Source organism: Tupaia chinensis, unplaced genomic scaffold (assembly GCF_000334495.1).
Source record: "Tupaia chinensis unplaced genomic scaffold, TupChi_1.0 Scaffold144255_1, whole genome shotgun sequence".
NCBI lineage: Eukaryota > Metazoa > Chordata > Mammalia > Scandentia > Tupaiidae > Tupaia > Tupaia belangeri.
Window position 1 is genome coordinate 1,674,949 of NW_006204113.1, and position 25,781 is coordinate 1,700,729.

The following is a 25,781-nucleotide window of genomic DNA, read 5'->3' on the forward strand; positions in this document are numbered from 1 at the left end:
GTTCGCGTCCCGGACCTGGTGGCTTAAAACTCATGCCGGGCACGTGTGCGTGTGTGCCCAAGATCCCAAGAGGAGAATGGAGGAGAAGGGATTGTGTCGTGACCATCCCCCCTGGGGGGTGATTTCTCGCTTTCTGTCTCTTATTTAACTGTATCTATTTATTTACTTATTTAATTTGACCAGAGAGGGACAGAGAGAGAGGGAAAGTGAGAAAGAAGCTGCCAAGACTGGGACTCGAACTGTGGTTGGCCATGTAGGAGTCCAGCACCTTTGACCACCACACCACCTGCTGGACTCCAATTATAATTTTTTTTGGGAGGGGAGATATTTTCACTATAGGGTGCGTGCGCTTGCCAGCCAGCCAGAGAGAGACATAGAGACAGAAAGCGAGAAATCATCCCCCAGGGGGGATGGTCACGCCACAATCCCTTCTCCTCCATTCTCCTCTCGGGATCTTGGGCACACACGCACACATGCCCGGCGTGAGTTTTAAGCCACCGGGTCCAGGACATGAACCGCGGTCGACTACGTGGGAGTCCAGCGACATAGCCATTACACTAACTGCTGGTTCCCCAATTATAATTTTTTTTTTTGAGAGAGAGATATTTTTGCTATAGGGCGCATGTAATCTCTGGAAAAACAGAGAGATAGAAAGCAATAAATCACCCCCAGGAGGTATGGCCATGCCACAATCCCTTCTCTTCCATTCTCCTCTTAGGATTTTTGGGCACACACACACATACCCAGCATGAGTTTCAGGCTGTCAGGTCCGGGACTCAAACTGTAATCTAACACATGGGAGACCAGCACCTTAATCACTGTGTCACTTGCTGGCCCCTGTTTTTAGGGCCTATTTTAGCTATATATTCTAGGATTTAGAGGATTTTGGAATGGGGTCAGTTGAAAACTATGACTTGTTTTTCTAGAGTACTGTTTCTAAAATCTACAAACAAGTGTAAAGTCTACAAACGAGTGGGGTATGAAAACCGATTGGTACACAATGAGACATATACAGAAATGAGAGAAAGCTTTAAACAGTTTTTATAACAAAGGCCTGCCCCATAGTGCAGTGGTTAAAGGGGCCAGATCCCACATGACCAACCACAGTTCAAATCCTGGCACTGGCTGCTTGAAAAACACGCTGTGCATGTGTGTGTTCTTGCCCAAAATTCTGATGGGATGGAGAAATGGAGAAGGGATTGTTGTGTGGCCATGGCCCATAACTTGATTAATGTCTCTCATCTCTGATTCTTTTTGTCTCCCTGCCCCCCTAGTGCATCTGCACACCCAGTGGCAATTAAAAAAATGTTATAACTTGATAGAGTAATTTAATGCATGTTTATTCTAGTAATAAAATTTGGAGTTATGTCATCTTTTTTGTTTCATTTTTCTTTTTTTCTTTTAGATTTTTGCCATAGGATGCATGTACTTGCTGGAAAGAGACAAAGACAGTGAAAGTGAGAAATCTCCCCTCCAGGGGAGTGGTCATGCCATAATCCCTTGTCCTCCATTCTCCTCTCAGGGTCTTGGGCATGCACACACAAGCATCTGGCATGATTTTCAAGGTACCAGGTCTAGGACTTGAACCATGATCTACTATGTGGGAATCCAGCACCTTAACCACCGTGCTACCTGCTGGCCCATTTATTTCATTTTTCTAGTACTTCATTTTATTGTGTTTTATAAAAATATGGGTAAAAACTGATTGACATAAAGAAAAAAAAAACTGGTCCTTCCTCATGGATAGTTTGAGAAGCACTATATTGAGGGATCATTTAAACATCTCATAGGATTATGAGTTGAAATTCCAGTATTTTTTTTTCATTGCATATTTGCAAAAAAAAAAAGTACTCCTTAAATCAGAAATGCCAGTATTAGCAGCCTTCTAAGAATACAACCTCCCTCCCTCCTGACTGCAAGAGTTAATAGCTTCTCTGGTGTTCTTGACAATCAATACAACTGGACCCATATGGGAAAGGTTCTAGTTTTGCATCCCAAGACCTTCCTGAACACCCCAGGTGCACATACACATGAGCCTCTGATCAAGGCTGACAGACTGCGGATGTATCATGGCATGAAAACTCTTCGGTAGTAACTCACTCTCTATCTCTTTCTTTCTCACTGAAGAAAGAAAGAAAGAAGCATAAAAATAACTTATTTAGAAGTTGGGAACCAGCAGTTAGTGTAATGGCTATGTCGCTGGACTCCCATATAGTCGACCACAGTTCGCGTCCCGGACCCGGTGGCTTAAACTCACACTGGGCGCCTGTGCGTGCGTGCCCAAGATCCCGAGAGGAGAATGGAGGAGAAGAGATTGCGGCGTGACCATCCCCCCTGGGAGGTGATTTCTCGCTTTCTGTCTCTATGTCTCTCTCTGTCTGTCTGGCGAGCACGCACGCGCCCTATAGCGAAAACCTCTCCAGAAAAAGAAAAGAAGTTACTCCCCCTCCCTCCACCACATGACCTAGTTAAAGGGGTGAGATCCTACTTGGTGAACTCATGGTTCACATCCTAGCTCTGGTGGCTTGAAAAAAATACATCGGGGACCAGCAATTAGCATAATGGCTATGTCGCTGGACTCCCATATAGTCGACCACAGTTCGCGTCCCGGACCCAGTGGCTTAGAACTCACGCCGGGCGCGTATGCGTGCATGCCCAGGATCCCGAGAGGAGAATGGAGGAGAAGGGATTGCGGTGTGGCCATCCCCCCTGGGGGATGATTTCTTGCTTTCTGTCTGTCTGGTGAGCGCACGCGCCCTATGGCAAAAAAACTCTAAAAAAATAAATAAATAAAAAAAATAAAACTACATCGGGGGCCAGCAGATGGCATAATGGTGACATTGCAGGAGTCCCATGTAGTCAACTGCAGTTCAAGTCCCAGACCTAGTGGCTTGAAATTCACGCCAGGCACATGTGCGTGTGTGCCCAAAATCTGAAGAGCAGAATGGAGGAGAAGGGATTGTGGTGTGGCCATTCCCCCTGTAGGGTGATTTCTCGGTTTCTCTCTTTCTCTCTGTCTCTTTCTCTCTTTTTGCCTGTCTGGCAAGCACATGTGCACTATAGCAAAAACCTCTCCAAAAAGAAAAAAAGAAAGAAAGAAAAATTACCATTGTTTCCCCCAAATATGCATGTCCAAATCCCAACAGAATGGAGAAGGGATTGCAGGGTCACCATACCCCACTGGAGAGTGCTTTCTCACTCTCCCCTTTTCTCTGTTTCTCTGTCTCTGGCAAGCACATACACCCTCTGGTAATTAAAAAATATAAGGGGTTTAGGGTTGGTTTATAGTATAGTGGGTAACCCCTGTGCTTAGGGAGCTTGAAAAATACATCCCGGCACATGTGTGTACATGTCCCAAATTCTGATAGGATGGAAAGATGGAAAAAAGGGCATGGTGGGACTTCCCCACTAGGAATGTTCTCTCTCTCTTTTTCTCTGGCTATTAAAAACAGAGCAGTCTGGGGAACCAGCAGTTAGCGTAATGGCTATGTCGCTGGACTCCCACGTAGTCGACCGCGGTTCGTGTCCCGGACCCGGTGGCTTAAAACTCACGCTGGGTGCGTGTGCGTGCATGCCCAAGATCCCGAGAGGAGAATGGAGGAGAAGGGATTGCGGCGTGACCATCCCCCCTGGGGGGTGATTTCTCACTTTCTGTCTCTATGTCTCTCTCTGTCTGTCTGGCGAGCGCACGCGCCCTACAGTGAAAATCTCTCAAAAAAAAAAATAAAAGCAAAAAACAGAGCAGTCTGGAGCGAGCACAAAGTGTGGATATTAATGCACTGGATCCCACATGACCAGATCCACAGTTTGAGTCCTGGATGCAGGCAGCTTGAGAATCACACTGGGGGAACCAGCAGTTAGCATAATGGCTATGTCACTGGACTCCCACATAGTTGACTGCGGTTCGCGTCCCGGACCCGGTGGCTTAAAAAACTCATGCCGGGCAAATGTGCGTGTGTGCCCAAGATCCCGAGAGGAGAATGGAGGAGAAGGGATTGCGGCATGACCACCCCCCCTGGGGGGGTGATTTCTTGCTTTCTGTCTCTCTGTCTCTCTCTGTCTGTCTGGCGAGCGCACACGCCCTATAGCAAAAATCTCTCAAAAAAAAAAAAAAAAGAGAATCACACTGAGTGCCTGTGTGTGCATACCCAAAAATCCCAAGAGGAGAATGGAGGAGTAGGGATTGTGGCATGGCCTTCCCTTAGGGTGATTTTTCACTTCCTCTCTCTCTCTTTCTCTCTCTGGCTCATATAAGAACCCTATAGCATCGAAAAAAGTTTAAAAAGAATGGGTGGGGTGAGGGAAGTCTGTATGGTGGTTCATTATTAACACAACATTGTGCAAGGCTGACCCCTATGGGAAAATTCTGGGTTCACATCCAGAGACCTCCCTAAATAGGCCAGGCGAATACACATACATATGATCTGGGACTGGCTGAAGATGGGAGTGGATTGTGGCATAGGACTCTTTTGAGGGTGTGTCTGTCTTAATCTTTCTTGTTCATGGAAGAAAGAAATAAATTTAAAAAAAAAAGTAAATTGAATCCAGCAAATACATAACACTAAATGAGGTTTATCCCAGGAATACAAGGCTTATTTAGTATGTGAAATTCAAATACTCTACTGTATTAAAATTCTAAAGGAGAAAATACTATTTGATCCTATCAATTGATGAAGAAAAGGCATTTGACAAAATGTATGTGAATATCCATTCATAATAATGAATATCTACAAAAAACAGGGAACCAGCAGTTAGCGTAATGGCTATGTCACTGGACTCCCACGTAGTCGACCGCGGTTCACGTCCCGGACCCGGTGGCTTAAAACTCACGCCGGGCACGTGTGCGTGCGTGCCCAAGATCCCGAGAGGATAATGGAGGAGAAGGGATTGCGGCGTGACCATCCCCCCTGGGGGGTGATTTCTCGCTTTCTGTCTCTATGTCTCTCTCTGTCTGTCTGGCGAGCGCACGCACCCTACAGTGAAAATCTCTCCAAAACTAAAAATTAAAAAAAAATAATGAATATCTACAAAAAACTTAAATCATGAAACACTGAATATATTCACCCTAGAACTGAAAACAAAGGAAGATGTCTACTTTCATAGTACTAGAGTTCTTAGTCAGTACAATGAGACAAGAAAATAAATAAAAGACATATACATTAAAAGAAATGAAACTTCCTATTTACAACTAACATGAAAAAAGTGTGTGTGTGTGTGTGTGTGTGTGTGTCCTTCCAAGGAATCTACCAGAGTAAACTAGAATTAATAAATGGGTTTAGTACAATCCAGGATATAAGGTGTCGACACAAAAATCAATCTCATTTCTGTATACTAACAACAGATATATGGGAACTAAAACACAATATCATTTATAGACACTTCAGATAAAATTAAATGCGTAGGTAGCAAAATATACAGAGCTTGTATGCCAAAAACTACAATACACTGATGAAAGAAATCAAGAAGAACTAAATAAATGGAGAGACATACTATGTTCATGGAATGGTAGGCACAATATTGCAAAGATGCCATTTCTCCTCAAACTGGTTTATAGACTCAGAGCAATTCCTTTCAAATTTCCAAGAAGATTTTTTTGTAAATATAGGTAAATTTATCTTAAAGTTTAAGTGGAAAAGTAAAAGAAATGGAATACTGAATGATATTGGAAAAGACAAATAAAGTTGGAGAAATCACAGTACTGATTTTAAGACTTAGTATATAGCTATAGTAATCAGTGTGAGTTAGACATGTGGATTATTATAGTGTTGATATTATAGTATTGTCAGAGTTAGACATGTGGATCAATGGAACAGCATAGAAGACTCAGAAGAAACTCACACAAATCTGGCCAGTTGATTTTTGACCAATGTACAAAGAAAGGTCAGTCAAAATATTGAACCTATAGAGCATCCATATGCAAACACAGAGAGAGAGAGAGAAAGATAGAGAGAGAGAAAACGCCAAACCTCACACCTTATTAAAAAATTAACTCAGGGCTGGCCCCATAGCACAGTGGCTTAACTGTGTGCAGAGAAAGCCAAGCTCCTCATGGCTGGCCCAACCCCAGAAGCTTACACTCTTGAGTGTGCACCCATGTGCCAGGATTCTAACAGGATGACGATTTGGAGAAAAAAGTATTGCAACATGACCAGGATACCTTCTCTTTCTCTCTCACCCTCTCACCCTCTCTTCCTCCCTCCCACATGCACACATGCCCTGTGTCCTAATAAAAGAAAAACAACTCAAAATAGAAGAACGTAAATCTGTAAATCTGGGTTGTTGGGTTTTTTTTTAAGATTTATTTATTTAGAAAGATTTTTGCTATATGGTGTGTGCACTCACCAGAGAGAGAGAGAGAGAGAAAGCTAGAAATCACACCCCAGGCAGGATGGCCACGCCACAATCCTTTCTCCATTCTCCTTTCCAGATTTTGGGTCACACACACATGCGCCCAGTGTGAGTTTCAAGCCTCCTGGTTTGGGACTTAAACCGTGGTTGGCCATGTGGGAGGGAGTTCAGTGATATAACCATTATGCCATCTACAGGTCCCAAGATTTATTTATTTATTTTTTGCTATTGACCACATACACTCTCACCAGAGTGAGAGAAAGAGAGAAAGCAAGCTGTCAGGTCCAGGAATTGGACTGTGGTCAGCCATGTGAGAGTCCAGCACCTCAACCACCATGCCACTTGCTGGCCCAAATCTGTAAATATCTTAAAAGAAAACATATAAAAAATTTTTTTGTTGGGCTGACAAGTGACATGGTGGTTAAGGCGCTGGACTCCCACACAACTGATCTAGGTTTGTGTCCTGGACCTGGTGACTTGCTTTCTCACTCACTCTTTCTCTGTCTCCTTCTGGTCAAATTTTAAAAGAAGAAGAAGAAGAAATAAAATTAAATAATTCTTTAAAATAAAATTTGTGACCTGGGATTAGGCAGTCAGCTGACCAAAACACAATCCATAAAATAAATACTGATAAATTGGACTTCATTAAGAGTAAAAATGTTCAAAGAAAGATATTGGTAAGAGAATGAAAAAACAAGCTTCAGATTGAGAGAAAATATTCATAAATAATTGTTTCACAAATAAAGTACTTGAATCCAGAATAAAGATGACTTTAAGCTTAACAGTAAGAAAACAAAAAATTCAACTAAAAATGGACAACACTTCAAAATCTCAAGAAGACAATGGAGAAGGGATTGTGGAATGGCTGTCGCCATTAGGGGGTGCTTTTTTCACTTGCCTGCCCCCTCTTCTCTGGCAAGTGCACAATCCCTATAGCAAATAAAAAAGAACCTACAAGGCCCTGAAAGTAGAGATCCCAGCTGTAAAAAACTAAAACTGCCTTAGTTTTCTACCAAGAAGACATGAAGCAAGTATAGTTGTAGCAACTGGTTGAAAACACAGAATATCTGTTCCCTGTTCCAGTTATCAATTAAAGACTTATTTTATCTAGACTTTTATATCTCAAAAACATAAAACATCCTTTTTTCTTAAATGTCTGTCTTTCCTTTGAGGTAGGGAAGGACAGAGGGCAGGGTTGGGGGGCAGATACAAGGATTCTCAGCATGGTCTCTTCCCAGCCTTCACAGTCAGCCAGGATATAGATTGACCTGGGAACCAAAGCTGCAACCTTCCACATGGATCCAGCTTTCTTGAATAAGCAGCTAATACTGCTGCACCAGTAAGTGGGTTCCCATTTTTTTTAATGACAGAACAAGTATACATGATGCATTGTGCTCTTAAAACAGCAAGACTAATGACTGAACTTTTTTATTTTTAAAGTTTGCCATAGGGCCTGAGTGCTGCCAAAGAAAGAAGGAGAAAGAAGGAAAGTGAGAAATCACCACCCAAGGTGGGGTGGCCACCCACAATCCTTTCTTCTTCATTTTCCTCTCAGGATTTTGGACACACATGCACATGCACCCAGTGTGTTTTTCCAGCCGCTGGGTCGGGACTTGAACCATAAAGTCAGCTATGTAGGATCCAGCTGTCTTAACCACCATACCACCAGCTGGTCTTAAATGACTAAAATTTTTAAACTGCTTTTAAAAAGTATGTTATATATATATCAGTTTTTACAATTTTTTAATTACTTATTTCTCACCCCTCCACTGTCACCCCACACACCAACATAGTTTTCTTTTCTTCTTTTTTTTTTTCCTGCTAATTGTACATCTCTAGGTGGGGGCAGTGGGAGAGTGAAAAGCAGGTTTTATACAGCTGATATGATTACTGTGCAGACAAGCTTGGAAAATGCTACCCAATCTGCCAATTAATTAAAGCATTAATCTGAGGAGCAGCCGGCCCAGAGAATGTTTACCCAGAGAGGAGGGGGATAGGAATTGAGTAGGAAGCTCTGTTCATTTGCATGAAAATGAAGGTGCTTAGGAAACCCGCTTCCTTTTGTCTCTAAAGGTGGGGCAACCTAGATCACATTCTTAAATGTTTCTGGCCTGTTTATTTAGGAAGCCTTTTAGGAACCTGGTCTCTGAAAGGTGAAAGCACAGCAGAATCTAGAAAAACAAACTCCAGACAAAGAGGGAACAAGTTCCATGTAGGATGGTTTCTTAGTATGAAATGACCTGGGAAATCTAAACTCAGAAGTGTGTCAGTGATTAGGGAGAACACAGACATAGTTGCTGGACAGGTTTTGGAACCATATAGCCTGGGACAAACCACAGCTCTGCTTTTTAACTGTGTGATTTGGGGCCACTCATGTATCTTATTTGGGCCCAGTTTTTCTCATCTGTAAAATAAAGGCTATTGAATTGCCCCCTCCACTCCAGGCAGTGAGCTCTCTGCTTACTCTAGGCAGAACGAGACAGGAGAGGGCTTGGGCTCTTCCAAGATCTACACACTACCTCTGCCTTTTGTTCTTTTTAGGCTTTTTTTAAAAAAAGTTTCCTATAGGATACTCGATCCTTGCTTGCTGGAGAGAAGGAGAGGGATGGCAAGGAAGAATGTACCCAGGGTTGCGGGAAGATGGCCACGCCACAGTCCATTCTCCATTCTCCTCTTGGGATTTGGGGCACGCACACACCCACACCCAGTACACTTATAAGCTGCCTGTTCGGGACTCAAACTGCATAATCAGCCATGCAGGGTCCTGGCATTTGAACCATCTCACCACCAACTGGCCCAAGGCTTATTTTTCAGTGAGAAAGTATAAAACTCAGGGTTTTGCATGACCCTCCTGGAACGTGCTACACTTTCTCTAAGAGAAGTGACTTTGACCATAACAGCAAAAGACATAAAAACAAGAGCCCATTCTAGGATCGCTTTAACCACAGTGGCTATACCAAGGATAAGGTTTACCTAAGTATCACTGGGGAGAATGTAAAATAGACATGGAAAATTGGTGATATTAAATAATTATTAATTTTTAATTGTGAAAAAATATACATAACATAAAACTTATCAATTTAACCATTTGGTTGTTAACGTTTCATTCCCCCCCCCCTTTTTTTGGAGAGGTTTTTGCTATAGGTCACATGCGCTTGCCAACAAGACAGACAGAGACAGAAAGGGAGAAATCACCCCCCAGGAGGGATGACCATGCCGCAATCCCTTCTCCTTTCTCTTCTGGGGATCTTGGGCACACATGCACATGCGCCCTGCGTGCGTTTAAGCCATCAGGTCTGGGATATGAACTGCAGTTGACTACATGGGAGTCCAGCGACATAGCCATTACTCTAACTGCTGGTCCCAACGTTTTTCCCCCTTTATGAGAAAGGAGACAGATAGGCAGAGGTAGGTATTTTTGACATAGTCTGGCCATGTTGCCATTCTCCTGCCCCAGCCTGCCTGCCTGCCTGCCTGCCTGCCTGCCTGCCTTTCTTCCTTTCTTCCTTCCTTTCTTTCTTTCTTTTTTTTTTTTTTTTTTTTTTTTTGGAGAGATCTTTGCTATAGGACACATGCGCTCACGGCCAGAAAGAGACAGACAGAGAGACAGAAAGCGAGAAATCCCCCCCTGGGGGGATGGCCATACTGCAATCCCTTCTCCATTCTCTTCTCAGGAATGGGCATAAATACACACACGCCCGGCGTGAGTTTAAACCACTGGATCTGGGACTCCAGCCGTAGTCGACTACACGGGCGTCCAGCAACATAGCAATTACACCAACTGCTGGTACCTGCCCCAGCCTTTCAATTAGAGAAAGTCACAGGTGTGTTCGGGTTGGCTCAGGAGTCGAACCCAGGACTAGCATGTAACTTTTAATCTGTCAAGTGGTGTCATTATCTGTGCACCACCTCAGCTGTGCCTTATTGTTAACTTTTTTTTTTTTTGGAGAGATTTTCACTGTAGGGCGCGTGCGCTCGCCAGACAGACAGAGAGAGACATAGAGACAGAAAGCGAGAAATCACCCCCCAGGGGGGATGGTCACGCCGCAATCCCTTCTCCTCCATTCTCCTCTCGGGATCTTGGGCACGCACGCACACGCGCCCGGCGTGAGTTTTAAGCCACCAGGTCCGGGACACGAACCGCGGTCGACTACGTGGGAGTCCAGCAACATAGCCATTAACGCTAACTGCTGGTTCCCCCTTATTGTTAACTTTTAAAGTATGATAATAATACTGTGCTTGTTAAAAGATTTCCTGATCTTGAGGGCCAGCAAGTGGCATGGTGGTTAAGGAACTGGACTTCCACATGGCTAACCATGGTTCAAATCCCAGACCCAGTAGCTTAAACACACAGGCCATATGTGTGTGCAGGCCCAAAATCCCAAGAGGAGAATGGAGGAGAAGGAATTACAATGTGGCTGTCCTCTCTGGGGGATGATTTCTCGCTTTCATTCTCTCTATCTGTCTCCCTCTCTCTCTCTGGCAAACACATGCTCCCTAGGACAAAAGCCTAAAAAAAAAAAAAATTTTTTTTATAACCTTAAAGGTAGGCACAGTGGTGGAGAATTGCACAATGCGACCCTGTCCTTGTATCAATCTATCCTAATCTTCTAGAGCTACACACCAAAAGTTTTACATATAAAATGATACAGTATCTGGGATTTGATTCAAGGTAACCCAGAAGGAGGAAGTGTGACTCAGTGACAGACCTCTAACCTCATGGCATAGGCTAGAAGAGTTTTTCCAGGACTTAGCTTTTTGTTAGATGGTATCTTTATTTCTGTTTCTTTTTCTTACAGAACTATCAGAGATTGAGCCCAATGTATTCCTTCGTCCATTTCTGGAGGTGATTCGGTCTGAAGATACTACTGGCCCTATCACTGGACTGGCACTGACCTCTGTCAACAAGTTCCTGTCCTATGCACTCATAGGTAAGAACTCGGACTTTATGGGATGACCACACCTCGTTTCCTGCCTCTGAAGGAGCTCATACTACTGATACTGGGAAATTTTCCTCAGCCATCTCTTTCCTTGCAGAAGAGAAATAGGATGTTATTGGTGACTTGTCATGTAAGTTGACTCAGGTTGTACAGGATGAAGAGAGTGAGCTGAGGAGTCTCTGGGACTCTGACCTATGGGACTGTGCTTTGGAGGGAGTTCAGGGTATTGTGCCTTTGGAGCTTTGGTTTGTTTATATTTAAAGTTGTTTTTTCCCCCAGATATAATGCATGCTTATTGTAAGACAAACAATAAAGAGATTTTTTTTTAAAGCATAAAGAAAAATTGTCTTTTCTTAGGTAAATAGTATTAACAGCCCGATTTTAATCTTTCTGGGCTTTTTTACTACATTTATAAAGTACTAACCCTTTTGAAAAAGAAAGAAAAATAGGATTATGTCCTACCTATTTTACTTTTTCACTTAATAGTATCAACTTAGATATATACAATATAATGATCTGATTTATTCTTTCTTATAATAAATTATACATAATATATTTTATATTTATTAAATTTATACTACCTACATACATATATGTATTTTATATTATGTATAATATAAGTTATACATAATATATTTAATATTTGTTAAATATGCACATATAGGTATATATACATATATGTATGTATGTATTTTGGCTATGTGGTACGCATTCTTACCAGAGAGAGAGAGACAGAGGAATAGAGGGGAAAGTGAAAAATCACCCTTTGGGTATGCAAGCACACACACTAGCATGATCTTTTCTTTTTTTAAATAATTATTTTATTAAACATTATCCATTTATTTTACTTTGACCAGCGAGGGACAGAGAGAAAAAAAGAGAGAGAGAGAAAGCCACCAGGTTCGGGACTTGAACCGTGGTCGGCCATGTGGGAGTCTAGTCCCGTTAGCCCTCATGCCACCTGCTGGCCCTCACCTAGCGTGATTTTTAAGCCACTGGGTCCAGGACGCAAACCTTACAGCCAATCATGTGGGATTCAGTATCTTAACCTACATGCCACCTGCTGGCCCCACTCTAATAACTTTTCAGTGTAATTGCATTTGTAGTGTTGTATAACCGTTACCATTTACCAAGCTTTTTATTATGCCAAGTAGAAGTTCTAACCATTAAACATTCATTCCTCATTTCCCTCTCACCTCAGCCCTGATAAGAATTTTTTCTTTTTAGTAGCTGTGTATTTTCCATAGTAACATAATTCATTTGATATTTTCTTATCAGTATTTAGTATTACATTATTTCCTTTTTGGAGCATTATAAGTAATGCTGACATAAGCATTCTTGTTCCTATGTCCTTATTTACTAATGTTACTTTTGTGTGAAAGATTTCTGAATCTGGAATTTCAGAATCAAAGGCTGTGTGCATATTACATTTTCATAGGTAAGACCAGGTTGCTTCCGCAAAAGATAAAAGCATTTATCCTTCTGCTGGTAGTGTTTGAGAGTTTCCACCTTCCCTCTCCTCCCCCATCATCAGCAGTACATTTTATATCTTATTTGTCCAATTTGGCAGGTAAAAGCTGATATTTTGTTATTTTTACTTCCTTGAGATTGAACATTCAAATTTCCTGTCCTTGGTCAATTTTTTTTAGTTGTTTTGTTTTGTTTTAAATATGCTATAGGGCATGTGTGCTCACCAGAGAGCGACAAAGAGAGGAAAGTGAGAAAGCACACCCCCCCAGGGGGCCTGGCCCCTCTGCAATCCCTTTTCTTCCATTCTCCTCTTGGGATATTTTGAGCACATACTCATATATGCCCAGCGTGTTTTCAAGTTGTCGGGTGTGGGACTTGAAACATGTAGTTGCCCATGGGAATCCAGCCGCTTTAACCAAGATGCCACCAGCTGGCCCTATTTTTGTCTTTCTTATCAATTTTTTAGGCGTTCTTTGTGTAATAGGAATATTAAACTATTGTCTATTATAGTATTACAAACATTTGCTCCCAATTTGTGCTAAATATTTCACTTAATTTATGTTTATCTTTGAATTTGTTTATGGTGTCTTATTTTGGATTCCTTTTTCGGTTGGGCTTGTCACTCAGAATCCTAAATTCCTTATTCCCTCTTGCCAGTTCATATACAAGGACAAGGAACAGAAAACAAGCAGCTGTCTTTGTTTCTAAGTAGGGAAGCACACACACACACACACACACACACACACACACAAAAGATGAGGCTCAGACAGTAGCTAACCAGAAAAGAAAATAGCCTTCAGTTCAGGTTAAGAAAGCCCTTTATCTTTTCAAGGAAGTTGAATTTACTTTGCTAAAGGATTCAGGATTCTGAGCAAGAGTCCTGAGTGCCACCTAGGTTCTAGATACATGCATCAGCCTCTGTAAGCACCCTGGTCTGAGCTCACACACTGCCTGACAAAACATCCAGCCCAGCCCCTTCCAGCCGTGCCCTGAGCACCACCTGCAGGTCGTCTCCCTTCACAGCCTCCAGCAGCTGCCCCTCTGTGCCTTTTCCCTCTGCTCTCTTCTTGGTGTTACTCTCTCTCCTTCTGGACTTGGCAGACAGGCTGGTCATTGGAGACCTCAGGCCAGCTGGTCATTGGAGTTTCCTGTGGTGGGAAAGGAGAATGCTGGAGGTGGTGATTGCAGTGGGCATGAGAAAAGGAGCAGGAAGGAGGGTATGAAAGCCAGAAAGCAAAGGAGATGAGATTGGCAAATTTCCCTCATGTTGGCTCCAGCGTGGCCAGAGAAGGACATGTTGAGGAAGGGGTTTTAGGGAGGACAGAGTCTGCTAAGTGAGCCCAAGCCAAGCTATTCTTTGTTTAGGCTGCCTTTCCACAAGAAAACACCCTCCCCCACCACCTCTCAGTCCCGTGACCCAAGGCGTTTGGAATTATTTTAGGTCCTGATCAAGGACCAGCCTTTTGTTCGGCCTCACACAGCTGCCAGGCCAGGATTTGTACCCGCTTGCCCAGTTTCCTGTCAGCCCTGCCTGTGGTTCTAAAGACCTGTTACTCTTATCTGCCTTTTTAGAAAATTAACTTTGCTACTTCATTCAAGCTCAGGGATAAAACTACAAAGAGATCAGTAGCACTTAAACCACCTCAAGAGAGATTTCTGAAAAAGGAGAAATGACTCCTAGAGCCTCAAGAGATTCGAGTATGCCTGCCACTCACTGAGCTCTGAAATGCTACAGCGCTAAGTATGGGGTTCCTGTGCAGGCCCCCAGAGGCCTGAATTAGGGCTGTCAGCCAGGGCTGGCTGGGCGAGGGCACCGAGGGTGCAGGATTTTCTGTGCTGCAAATGTGGGAGAAAGTGGAGTGTTGGGGTGTTAGGAAGGAACGGATCAACGCGGTGTACCATGTACCATGAAATTGCCTTTCTTCTGCACGACCTTAAAAGAGATGGTGTAAGTGTGGCAGTCTTGGAGGAGGCGTCAGACACTAATGTGGCGGAGGACAAAGAACACAGATGAAAACCACACGCAGTTAATGGAGTCTTCTGGGTCCTGGTTGTAAGAGAAACACTCAGGTTTCTCGCCATCCCTTGTGCTTTAGGAACTCCATTATGTTTAGGTCTCAAGGAAAAGAAAATGGCTGGAATGTCTTCAAATTCCTACCACTTACAACTAGAAGGTGCTCCTGTATTATACCGTGCCACCTCTAGAGCTCCTTTCCTGTCACTCACAGCTTTATCACGAGCCTCCCTTCCCCTCTGCTTATGCTGCCCTTTCAGGACTAAGCGGCAGCATGGGGAGGGTCCTTCAGAGCAGACGGGCAGGAGCTAGCACACCAGGCAAGTCTGCGGGACCCTCGCCGGCCTTGATGGAGAGAGCTTCGCTGGCTACTTTGTGTGGCTGTTGAACACATGAATGGGGGTGGTGTCCCTCCCCCAGCAGTATCTGTGTTCGCTTCCAGCAGGGTGCTAGTTGTCTGACCCCTAACTTCTCCCCGCTTCTTCACAGCTGAAATCCTCCCCCCTCCTTCCTCCCACTCCCCATCCAGCCTCCTGTTTAGTTTGACTTTTTCTTTTCTAATGCCTGTTTAGTTAAGCTCGTAACAGGATTCTTACTCTGTGTCATACTTTTATTTGAGTGAGTGGAACCAAAGAGGTCTCTGACCCGCTGTAATGTGGTATCCAAATATGAGTATTGGCGACCATAACTGTCCCTTTCCTCCTCCTGCTTCCTACCTTGGTTTCACCTGAACGTGAAACTCCAAAAGCAACCAGAGAGAAGCTATGTTGAAAGATGAAGAGAAGGCCGCAACCTTGGCACTGAAAGCTCTGACCCTACTTGACATTTGCTCTGGACCAGAAACTCCTGTTGCCAGGCCCTTCCTCTATGAAATGGTAGTTTTATACTGTGACCCTCCGGCTGTGCTCCACTGACCAGCAGTGTTAACTTCACTAGGATCTTGTTGGCAGTACAAATCCTCAGGTCCTACTCTAGACATACAAATCAAAAATTCTGAGAGGGGGTCCAGCAGGTGGAGTAGTGGTTAACACACTGGATTTTCATATGACCAATCATGGCTTGAAGCCTGGACCTGGCAGCTTGAAAATCACACTGGGTGTGTTTGCGTTTGTGCCCAAAATCCCATGAGGAGAATGAAAGAAGGGATTGCGGTGTGACTATCCCCCCCTGGGGGGGGGGGGACTTCTCACTTTGGTCTCTCTCTGCCTCTCTTAGGCAAGTGCATGTGCCTTATGGCAAAAACCTAAAAATAAATAAATAAATAAAAATAAAAACTCTGGGTGTAGGCCCAGCAATGTTTTCTTTTTTAATTTATTTACTTATTTATTTTTTGCAATGTGTATTTTTAACAAGTGCTCCGGGTAATTTTGATCCATGTTTAAGAATTACTATTTTGGGACCAGCAGTTAGCATAATGGCTATGTCGCTGGACTCCCACTTAGTCGACCGTGGTTCGAGTCCCAGACCCAGTGGCTTAAAACTCACGCCGGGCGTGTGTGCGTGCGTGCCCAAGATCCCAAGAGGAGAATGGAGGAGAAGGGATTGCGGCGTGACCATCCCCCCCAGGGGGGTGATTTCTCGCTTTCTGTCTCTCTGTCTCTCTCTGTCTGGCAAGCACACGTGCCCTATAGCAAAACTATAGAAAAAAAAAAAAAAAAAAAAAAACTCTAAAAAAAAAAAAGAATTACTATTTTACCCAGTGGAGTTTGTTTGTGCTGAAGCCCTCTCTAAAGCCAGATGTCAGCAAAATTTCTCAGGAAGCTCAAGGAGTCAACGGGTTAGGGTACTGGAGAGGAGAAAAGCAAGTCTCTCCAAGCAGTCCCTAATAGGGTAGATTGCCTTTTCTGTCTGTCCGCTCCAAAACGTCGAATCTTTCCTTTTTTGCCGGAGCAGATCCCACTCATGAGGGCACAGCAGAGGGCATGGAGAATATGGCAGATGCTGTCACCCATGCCCGTTTTGTGGGCACAGATCCTGCCAGCGATGAGGTTGTCCTGATGAAAATCCTGCAGGTAAGTAAGCAGGAGGGTAAGAGCAATTAGGCTAATGGCCAGGGGCTGGTGCCGCCAGCTCTCCTTACTGGAGTCTGCCTGCTGCATGAAGCTGTGTTTTGACTCCACTGGGGCTTAGGGAGCTACTTTGTTTCCAAGCAAGCAGCTCTGGTACCAAAGTAAAAGCTTTTTCTAAGGAAAATAATGAAAGGCTTTAAATGAATTGCTACCAAATACCGGAAGCCCTTAATACACTTGTACTGCTGGTGGACTGTGTCTGTGCCACCCATCTGGTGGGCTCGTGGGCTGGGGCTGGAATCCGTCCTGAACTGTGTCAGGGTCATGCAGAGTGAAGAAACAGTTTCCAGGACAAACTCCCAGGAGATTTGGAGACTTTGTCACTACCACCGCCCCCACCAAACTGAAGGGAACCTTCTTGCTAACCTTTGTTACTCCTTGAGTTCCTCCTTAGGAGGCTGGAGGAGCACCATTTCTCTCCCCTCTGGCAAACGTTTCTTCACCCAAACTGCCTTGTTTATCACAGGGTCTCCTCTTTCTTCCTGGTAGGTCCTGCGGACTCTGTTGCTAACCCCAGTGGGTGCCCACCTAACCAATGAATCTGTGTGTGAAATTATGCAGTCTTGCTTCCGGATCTGCTTTGAAATGAGGCTCAGTGGTAGGTGCTTGAATACTGGCCCCTTCACCATTCCTGGGGTCAGTGTCTGAGAATGAACATAGGTTGCTGCCTCTGAACTCCAGGCAGGTGAAAAACGACACTTCAGGATCTACATCACAGAGCCTTAGAGGTCTGGGAGTCTCTCTACTTGACTGCTGTAAAGAACAGAGACTCTGGCCCATTAAACCAGCACAGGAGTTGGGATGATTCTAGATTGACTCAGTTCAGTCACCAAATCTCCCTCCCTTGGGATTTCCGGGATTGACACCTGCTTGCAACCCCAAAGAACACATTTATTGCTCCCCTTTTTTCTTGACTCAGTAGTGCCACCTAGTGGGCCAGTGAAGTTATGGCTGCCAGGCTGAGCTGGAGCTGGTTTTAATAAGTTTGGCATAATCCTTGGTAAACAAGGTTTGGAGGGGAGTCTGCTCTGAGAAGCCTCCCGATAATAGCACAGCAAGTAATGACACCTGTGTTATTTGTTTTTGCCTGTGCAGAGTTATTGAGAAAATCCGCAGAGCACACTCTCGTAGACATGGTGCAGCTGCTCTTCACAAGGTAAACCTGCTGCTGTTTGCTTCAGCCTGGCTGCCCAGGCCTCTCGAGTCTTCCTGCTTCCACACAGCCTCTTCAGGGACCTGGCCAACCCCTTAGCCACATCAGAGGCCACTGGGATTATGGATGGGGGTAGTTCTCTGGGCTCAGGGTTATCAAGCAAGGGAGAAGGAGGAGGGAGACGGCTTAGCCTCAGGAGGATGCAGAGGGTTATTTAATCTAAGCTGACAGACCTCATTCTGCTTCTTAAACTTGTCTCTGTTTCTGTGCAGGTAGCAGCTGGGAAAGGGAACTGAGGAAGCCAAAGTCAAGGGGTCCTGGAATAGGTTGCTGAGCTCCCAGAGCTCAGCCTGATTTCTATGGAAGATGGTCACTAGGGTGACCAGCAGTCACAGTTTGCCTGGGACTGTCCTGATTTTAGCACATCCCAGCAAACTCCTCAATCCTGGGCAAACCAAGATGGTTGGTTACCCTAGGTAAGGCACTCAGCGTAGGGGCTGGAGGCCTTTTCATCCTAGGCCTAACTGCCTGTTCCCTACACTTCTTTTCCATAGACTCACTTAGAGAGCTGAGGTGATAGTTTTAAAACTCCCCCTGGAATTTCTTTTTGCCCTCAGATCTTCAGATAATAATCCTTATTATCTGCAAACTAGACTGCCCTTGGGCCCTGCTGCAGAGCGTCTCTGATTCCTCCGGCTCCAATTTACTGGTTTCAGAACTTCAGGCGGCCTTTGTGTTCTGCCCAGTGCCCAGGCTCCTGGGGTTTTGATAGCGCGTGCTCTCCTGTCTATCAGCTTTCAACAGTACTCGCCTAGTGAACAGGAGGGCAAGTCATCAGCAGGGAGGGCTAGTCAGCAGCAGGAAGGGCTTGATTTAAGGATGAAAAGAGCCTGCACTGCGAGAGCACTTATCACCTTTCTCTGACGACTACTTTCTTTTCTCCATGCCGTGTGTCCCCTCCTCCCGGTAGCTCTTTGATGAAACTCTGACGAGGGTGAAATTAGCCTGCTTCTTTTCCTAAGAGACAGGGCATGCTCTGGCCCAGAGTACCTATGGGCTGTGGCTGACGTTGAGGGGATGTTAATCATGCCTAATCATAGTTCATGGGATTCTCTGTCTTGTAGGTTACCTCAGTTTAAAGAAGAACCCAAGAATTATGTGGGGACCAGCATGAAGAAGGTATGATCTGAGATACGCTGTCCCTAATCCAAACCTGATCCCCAACTTTAGTGCTGTGGGATACCCTTGCTGAGCAAAGACTTGCTTTTGCCTAGACACGTCTGCTTGGAATCTAGAAATAGCTCTCACTCCTTTAGTGAGAAATTTATTCTCTCCCAGGTACCTCTTCTTCCTCAGTCTTTCCTTTCTAGCCTACCTTTTGTCCCACCGCATAAGCTGACCAGTCCTTTATGGAAACTGGGTGAAGCCCATCAGGCTGAGCTAAAAATGTATGTCGACAAAAAGTCCTGCCATCCCCTTAGGTCTCAGCCTTGTCATCAGGTAGGAGGCCTAGAGAGGCATTGCCCCAAATTCTACACTGATGCTGGATTAGGCGGGCTCACGCTTGTGCTAGTCTCTGTTGAAGAGAGAAATCCAGCCTGACTTCAGATCAAAGGTTCTCAGACTGCTAGGAGAAGAATGATGGTCAGAAGAATGGCTTCTTTCTATCTTGAACTGAAGCCCTGGACTTCACAGGCCTTTGATGAGGATTCTGCTTGCAACCCTAAGAGGTTCTACCCATGGACATGACCCTTGGCTGTTTGGTGCATGCACCTGACCTTCCCCTCCCCTCTGCCATCCATCCCCATCCCTGCCCTGTGCCCTGTTGGCGTGTATCTGAGTTTATTTCACTCTGTTTAAATCGTGCGTTTGCCTGTCTTTCACAGATTTCTCCATGTCTCCTCAACAAACTGGAGCTAAGTAGTGGGGAGCAGACCAAAGCCCTGAACCAGTTAGAGAGGGTACTACTCTTTAAGAACCTGAAGGTCTCTCTCCCCTCCCTCTCCTTTCCCCCTTTTTATTTATTTCTTTAAATGTTTATTTTTTTATGTGTAACACCTGGGTTCCATTTCCATTGTATAGAGCACAACTTACCCCTCCCTAGTAACTCTGCATGGCTTTGGAAGAGTTGCACGTGTTTGTAGCTTTGCAGTGTTGGGAATTCTCCTGGGGCATCTCGTTGCCTGGAGGAGGAGAAGGAGACGGTCTTCAGTATCACATAGTGACCCCAGAGAACCTGAGTGCTGCTGTCACCTGATGAGAAAACTTAAGATCTGCCATTTCTAAGAAAATTATGTGAGGCCCACGCAAAACCCATTCTCTCTTATCTTCTCCCTGTCTCAGAGCTGGTTTGGAGAGATTAAGCCCAGTCCTTGACACTTTCTGGATCCCTGGACTGGGGTGGGAAGGAAAGGGTAGTCCACCTAGTTGGAGTCTTTTTTTCTCGGCCACCAGAGGGGTCATCCCAGGTATTAGAACTCTCCATTGATGGAAATGAGCTAGGTGCAAGGATAGCCCATGGCATTGGGAATACTCTGGAATGTGCAAAGATACCTTTTGTCCTTTAAAAGTTAAGATGTAGGGGAGGTTAGAGAAGGGATCCAAGCTAAAGATTACCCTATTCCCAGCACCCCTGCCTTAAGAAGAGGGAGAAGAGGACGTGTGGACTGGCTAGGCTATCCATCATGAGAATGTGCATGTTAGAAGTGTGATTGTAGACCAGCAGATCAGTGAAGAGAAAAATAACCATGTGTGTGTGTGTGCGCGCGCGCACTCTTAGCTACTAGTCCATAGGCTAGTGTTCTCTTTTAATGTGTTGTCTCAAGTTTCATTTCTGTGCTTTTGCATAGTCTCAAGTTGCAGTTTTCTTCAGTGGCTACCCAGCATGCTGCCATGTTAACCTAGGACCTGCTTGCTTTTATGTAAAGTTTTGTGCTGTCCTTTGGAAGACAGAGATACACAGATAGGGTGGTGTAGGGTTCCTTGAACACCCACTGCCCACCCCACACCTTAGGACCTTAGGACAGAGAGCCTAGCTATACTTTTTAAAGGCAGAGGACATTTATGAAAATGGCAGCTTCTCAGCCTCTACTCTAGCTAAGAGGCTGAGGATACTCACTGAAACAACCAGGTTGGAGCAAGCTTTGCAGAAGATAGAGAAGGAAATAGGGAAGATCCACCCTATGGTGGGAACGCATCTCGGTGACAAACTGGCTTCTCAGTGGAAACTGCCTGGAGTCCCTGAAATGGGATGCCCACTGGAAGAAGAGGAAGGACAGACTTCATTAAAGTGGGCCCAGGTGATAGGAGTTTTAGAGCTCAGTGACAGCTGCCCATAAAGCCAGGAGGTCCTTGGTTTTCCTCATTGATCTCTTCGGGTTCTTGCCCTTCTGCAAGTTTGGCTGACTCTTTTCCCAGAACAGTTTTACCATGAACCTGATCCAACTTTACACTAGTAGTTTCTGGAGAGAGCATCCTTCTGATTTTTGCTTAGCCATAGTGCCCAGAACACTTAGAGCTGAACTCTAGGCATATGACCGTCGGCATTTTGGAGATGAAGGGACAAGACATATAAATCCATTGGGGGGTTGTTGCCGTGTTACTAAAAGCTGGAGGAAAGGGTTCAGGGACGGGAAGGGAAGAATTATGTGATTTCTAAGCAAGGGGTTAAAGATTACTCCAAGTTCAGAGAGCTTGAGGAAGGGAGCCTATCCCCAAATAACAGAAGGGATTGAACACACCATTGAGGATAATACAAATATAGTCAACCTTTAGGAAGAGGCAGGGAGAAGAGGGCTTCTACCCTCTTTAGAGTCATCCTAATTTGTTCTCAGAATAGAGTTGCTGTTGTCCAACCTAGGAATGTTCTGTCAGTATAGGAATAGTTTAATACGGCTCTGTAGAGGGACTGGGTTTAAATCTCAACTGAGAAAGCACCAGGGCTAGGAAAATGAAATGGGCCTTATCAAAGTAACCGAAGAGCCCAGAGCAGAAGGAATAGAGATACAGCAAGAAAGAGGGAGTGGCACACAGCCAGTGTCCAAAGACTCAGTAGCCTTACCACAGGACAGTGTGCAATTGTATCTGCAAAGCCAACAGCGAAAGCAACAGGGTCCCTCTGATACACCAAAACTGGCAGTAGCTCAGTGACACCACAACATGATCCTCTAGCCTTAATTCCACAAACAAGCTGGGATGCCACTCCTTTCTAACTCCATGGAATGAGCCTTTGACAAATTTGCTGCCAAAATTCTGGACACTATGGAGAATGGGATATGGTAATGGGCTGGGCCCAGTCCACATAGCAATAAGAGAGCTCAGAGTCTGCATAGGAAGGAACAGGCTCTCATAATGGGATGAGGACTCAGAGGTTCTCTGCAGTGTACTTGAGGAAGAAAACCCAGGAATCCATGAACCTATAGATCTGCGACTCCAGGCAAAGAAGGCCCTGCCCTAATTCTTTCCACATCCTTCACAAGGCTCAGGATTGCCTGGGGACACAATGATAAGTGTGATGGCTGGCCTTATCAGTGACCAACCCGGAAGCAGATGTCACCTTCCACATGGAGGCTGCATTCCAATCTGCCGGGTTACAGGAGCAGGACTGTGATCTGTTGGTCAAGATTCTTACTTTAGAACAGATGTGGGGAGTAGGTGGTTTTCTAGAGACCATAGGACTGAATGAAGGGAGATGTCTTGGGATAAAATCTTAGCTGGAATACCAGTGCTAATAGGGTATGGTCTTTCCAGCTGAAAATGAGAGCAGGAGGCATGAGTGATTCATCCAAGTGGAAGAAACAGAAGAGATCTCCCCGGCCCCCACGCCACATGACCAAAGTCACAGCAGGTTCAGAGCTACCCACACCCAATGGAACCACCTTACCCTCTAACCTCACTGGTGAGTACCCTGGCTCTTCCTCTGATTTCAGTAGACAGAAGAAAAACTCCTGTCTCAGGGATTTTGAAATGGAAGAGTGACCAACTGAGGGACTTTGGTCTTTCTGAAAGTAAAAAGCGAAACTCTAGGTCAGATCAAACTGCCCATTCCACAACTGCGGTGACCTCAGTTTGCTCTCCTTTCAGAGAGACTCTGGCTAGTTTAGAGACCAGCATATGCAGAGATGAGCATGCAGTCTGGGAACAGCCCCTGGTACCGTGGAGGATATGTTTTGCCCACAGACCCTTCTCCCTCAAGCTCGACTTACTTTTCTTGGCAGGTGGCGTACCATTCATTGATGTGCCCACTCCCATCTCCTCTACGAGTTCTGAAGCTGCCTCAGCAGTCGTCAGCCCCTCTACAGATAGCGGCCTAGAATTCTCCTCCCAGGCCACTTCTAAAGAGGACCTCACTGACCTGGAACAACCTGCCTCTCCAGGGCACAGCACAGCCGCAGAGCCTGCAAGCAGTGAGCTAGGAATTCCTGAGCAACCTGACTCCCAGGTACAGCTTTGATTTTGCCAGTCTTCCACTGAGAGAATCAACTAGATCCTTTGGATCCTTTATCCAGGCCTTGGTTCAAAAGAAGTTTGAGATAGGGGTGTTCTTCTCCACTCCCCAGGATCTGCTGTGCTGCCTAGAAAACTCACAGCAGACTCACTGTGACAGGTGGCTCACGGCAGTTATCAAGCTATGCATACACATAGTACTTGGCCAAAGGGAGGGAGCCAGCCGTGACTTTTCTGAAAGGTAATGCTCTAAACCCTAAGCAAGACTGAGAGCCTCTGCATTTTGAGAGTTCTAGTCACTACAGGCGGATGATGCCTCCGAGGTGTTTGCTGAGCCCTTTATCATACTCCTGCACTGAGCAGTCTTGCATTGCTTCATAAACCACCCAGCAGGTCCTTAGAAACAGCTTAGGGGCCAGGTCCTTCAGGAGAGTACGTACCAAGTTGCTCTTGCCTCATCCTCTTCCTATATCTCTCTGCCACTGGCATAGCAGGAAGGGGCCCAGGTGGAAAAGCCCCAGTCAACATCTGTGGAATCCATCCCGGAAGTATTAGAAGAGTGCACGTCTCCTGCTGACCACTCTGACTCTGCCTCTGTCCACGACATGGATTACGTCAATCCCCGGGGTGTGCGTTTCACACAGTCCTCCCAGAAAGAAGGTGGGTACTCTCTGGCAAGCTCTGCTCATTCATCACCCATCCCACTAAGCTGCCTGAGCCTAGGACATCTTGGACCAAGGTAACTACTGCCTGCTGGTCCAAGTTCTAGGCCATTTTCTAGTTGGGGAATGGAAGCAAGCCTTAAGACTGCTGACATGGATGGAGCCCCTTCCTAACGTATACAGAGGGAGTTTGGTGGACAATAGGAAGTGGGAGGTGAAAATAGAAAGCATAGGACTTCCAACAGAAAGGTAGGCTCGCCAGCTCTGACTTCCTCCAGTAAGTGAGATATGTCTCACAGCTCTCCTGGAAAAAGCAGAACCTTTCTCTGAAGAGACTCTCTTACCTAAAACTGCCTCATGCGGTGCAGGGCAGGCGAGGCCAACTCAGTAGGCTAGCTGTTTCTTAGCAATCCCACTGTTCTCCCGGCCTTCTCCAGGCACAGCTCTGGTCCCCTATGGTCTTCCCTGCATCCGTGAGCTCTTCCGCTTCCTCATCTCCCTCACCAATCCACACGACCGCCACAACTCAGAGGTTATGATCCACATGGGACTGCATTTGCTCACAGTGGCCCTTGAGTCAGCCCCAGTAGCCCAGTGCCAGACCCTCTTGGGCCTTATCAAGGATGAGATGTGCCGCCACTTGTTCCAGGTAAGATCAAATTGCTAGAGTGGCTAAGAGCCCCTGGCTGTTTTTCAGGGTCTCAAGGGCCAGGGGAGCACAGGGAGGTTTGGCTGATTGTGCAAAGAATATAGGACCTAATAAAGCATCTCCGTCCCTGTTGACCAGTAGTCATAGTAAGGGTTCCAGAAGATCCCAGGGACTGTTGTTACCAGGGAGCAATAGAGGAATGACTAAATACGGAGTTCCCCCAGCACAGGGCTTCAGTGGCGACTTCACCTGTTTGCTCTCCTGCTTCTCTCTTGGTTGAGCCATACCTAGCTTCAGAAACCTCATAGCCTACCGTTTGATCTCCAGCTGCTCAGCGTAGAGCGACTGAATCTCTATGCTGCTTCCCTGCGAGTCTGCTTTCTACTGTTTGAGAGCATGCGGGAGCACCTCAAGTTCCAAATGGAGGTAAGTTTCTTGATCTTGGAAGAAAAGGGGGGAAAAATAGGGAGATACATGGCATCCTCAGTAGGGCCAGCTTTGTCATGCCTCAAGAGTGGGAATTAGAACTTTCTGTGGGTTCTTTTAGCATCCATAATTTGGTTCAACAACTGGCCTTTTTCATGGAAAAGTGGAAAGGAGCCCAAGGAAAACTGGCCATGCTCTATGTATTATAGCTGGCATAAAGTAGGAGGACCCACATATGAGGACTGGCTGGTATCTTCGCCACGAGCAGGAACAGCTCTCCTGCTCAACGCTTCCCCTGCGATTCAGGCAGGCAAGTCAGGCCAGTGTTGCCACTAACTTGCAAAATGGAACCTTAAATAGGACCAGGATAGGCTTACACAGAGAGCACCAAAAGGGCAATAGGTAGTTCATTTGGGATCAGGCGTGAGGTAGAAAGCCAGGCCTTATCTCTCAATGCCAAAGAGGGGGCTCTTTGGGGACCAGAATACTTTTGGGTATTGTTTCGTGCATGCCTCCTGAAAAGGCTTCCACTTCCTGTTTAATATTCTTCCTGTCCATTTTGTCTCTTCCTATCTCAAATCCTTTACCTAACCAAATGGTGCTTT

General features: G+C 45.4%; 1 protein-coding gene across 5 annotated transcripts in view; it reads left to right on the top strand.

Annotated features, from left to right (window-relative positions):
• GBF1 (golgi brefeldin A resistant guanine nucleotide exchange factor 1) overlaps positions 1–25,781 on the top strand; it is a 151,932-nt gene that overhangs the window by 101,557 nt on the left and 24,594 nt on the right. For 2 of the 5 annotated variants that reach the window (XM_014583328.2, XM_014583329.2), the window contains exons 5-14: positions 11,148–11,279; positions 16,666–16,784; positions 17,331–17,439; positions 17,937–17,997; positions 19,119–19,173; positions 22,744–22,891; positions 23,211–23,434; positions 23,931–24,099; positions 24,539–24,750; positions 25,078–25,176. In XM_014583328.2, the coding sequence (XP_014438814.1) occupies positions 11,148–11,279; positions 16,666–16,784; positions 17,331–17,439; positions 17,937–17,997; positions 19,119–19,173; positions 22,744–22,891; positions 23,211–23,434; positions 23,931–24,099; positions 24,539–24,750; positions 25,078–25,176 (1,328 nt within the window). Of the gene's footprint in view, positions 1–11,147; positions 11,280–16,665; positions 16,785–17,330; positions 17,440–17,936; positions 17,998–19,118; positions 19,174–20,130; positions 20,290–22,743; positions 22,892–23,210; positions 23,435–23,930; positions 24,100–24,538; positions 24,751–25,077; positions 25,177–25,781 lie in introns of those variants that run through there. The other 3 variants (XM_027767400.1, XM_027767401.1, XM_027767402.1) reach the window with 2 other exon arrangements.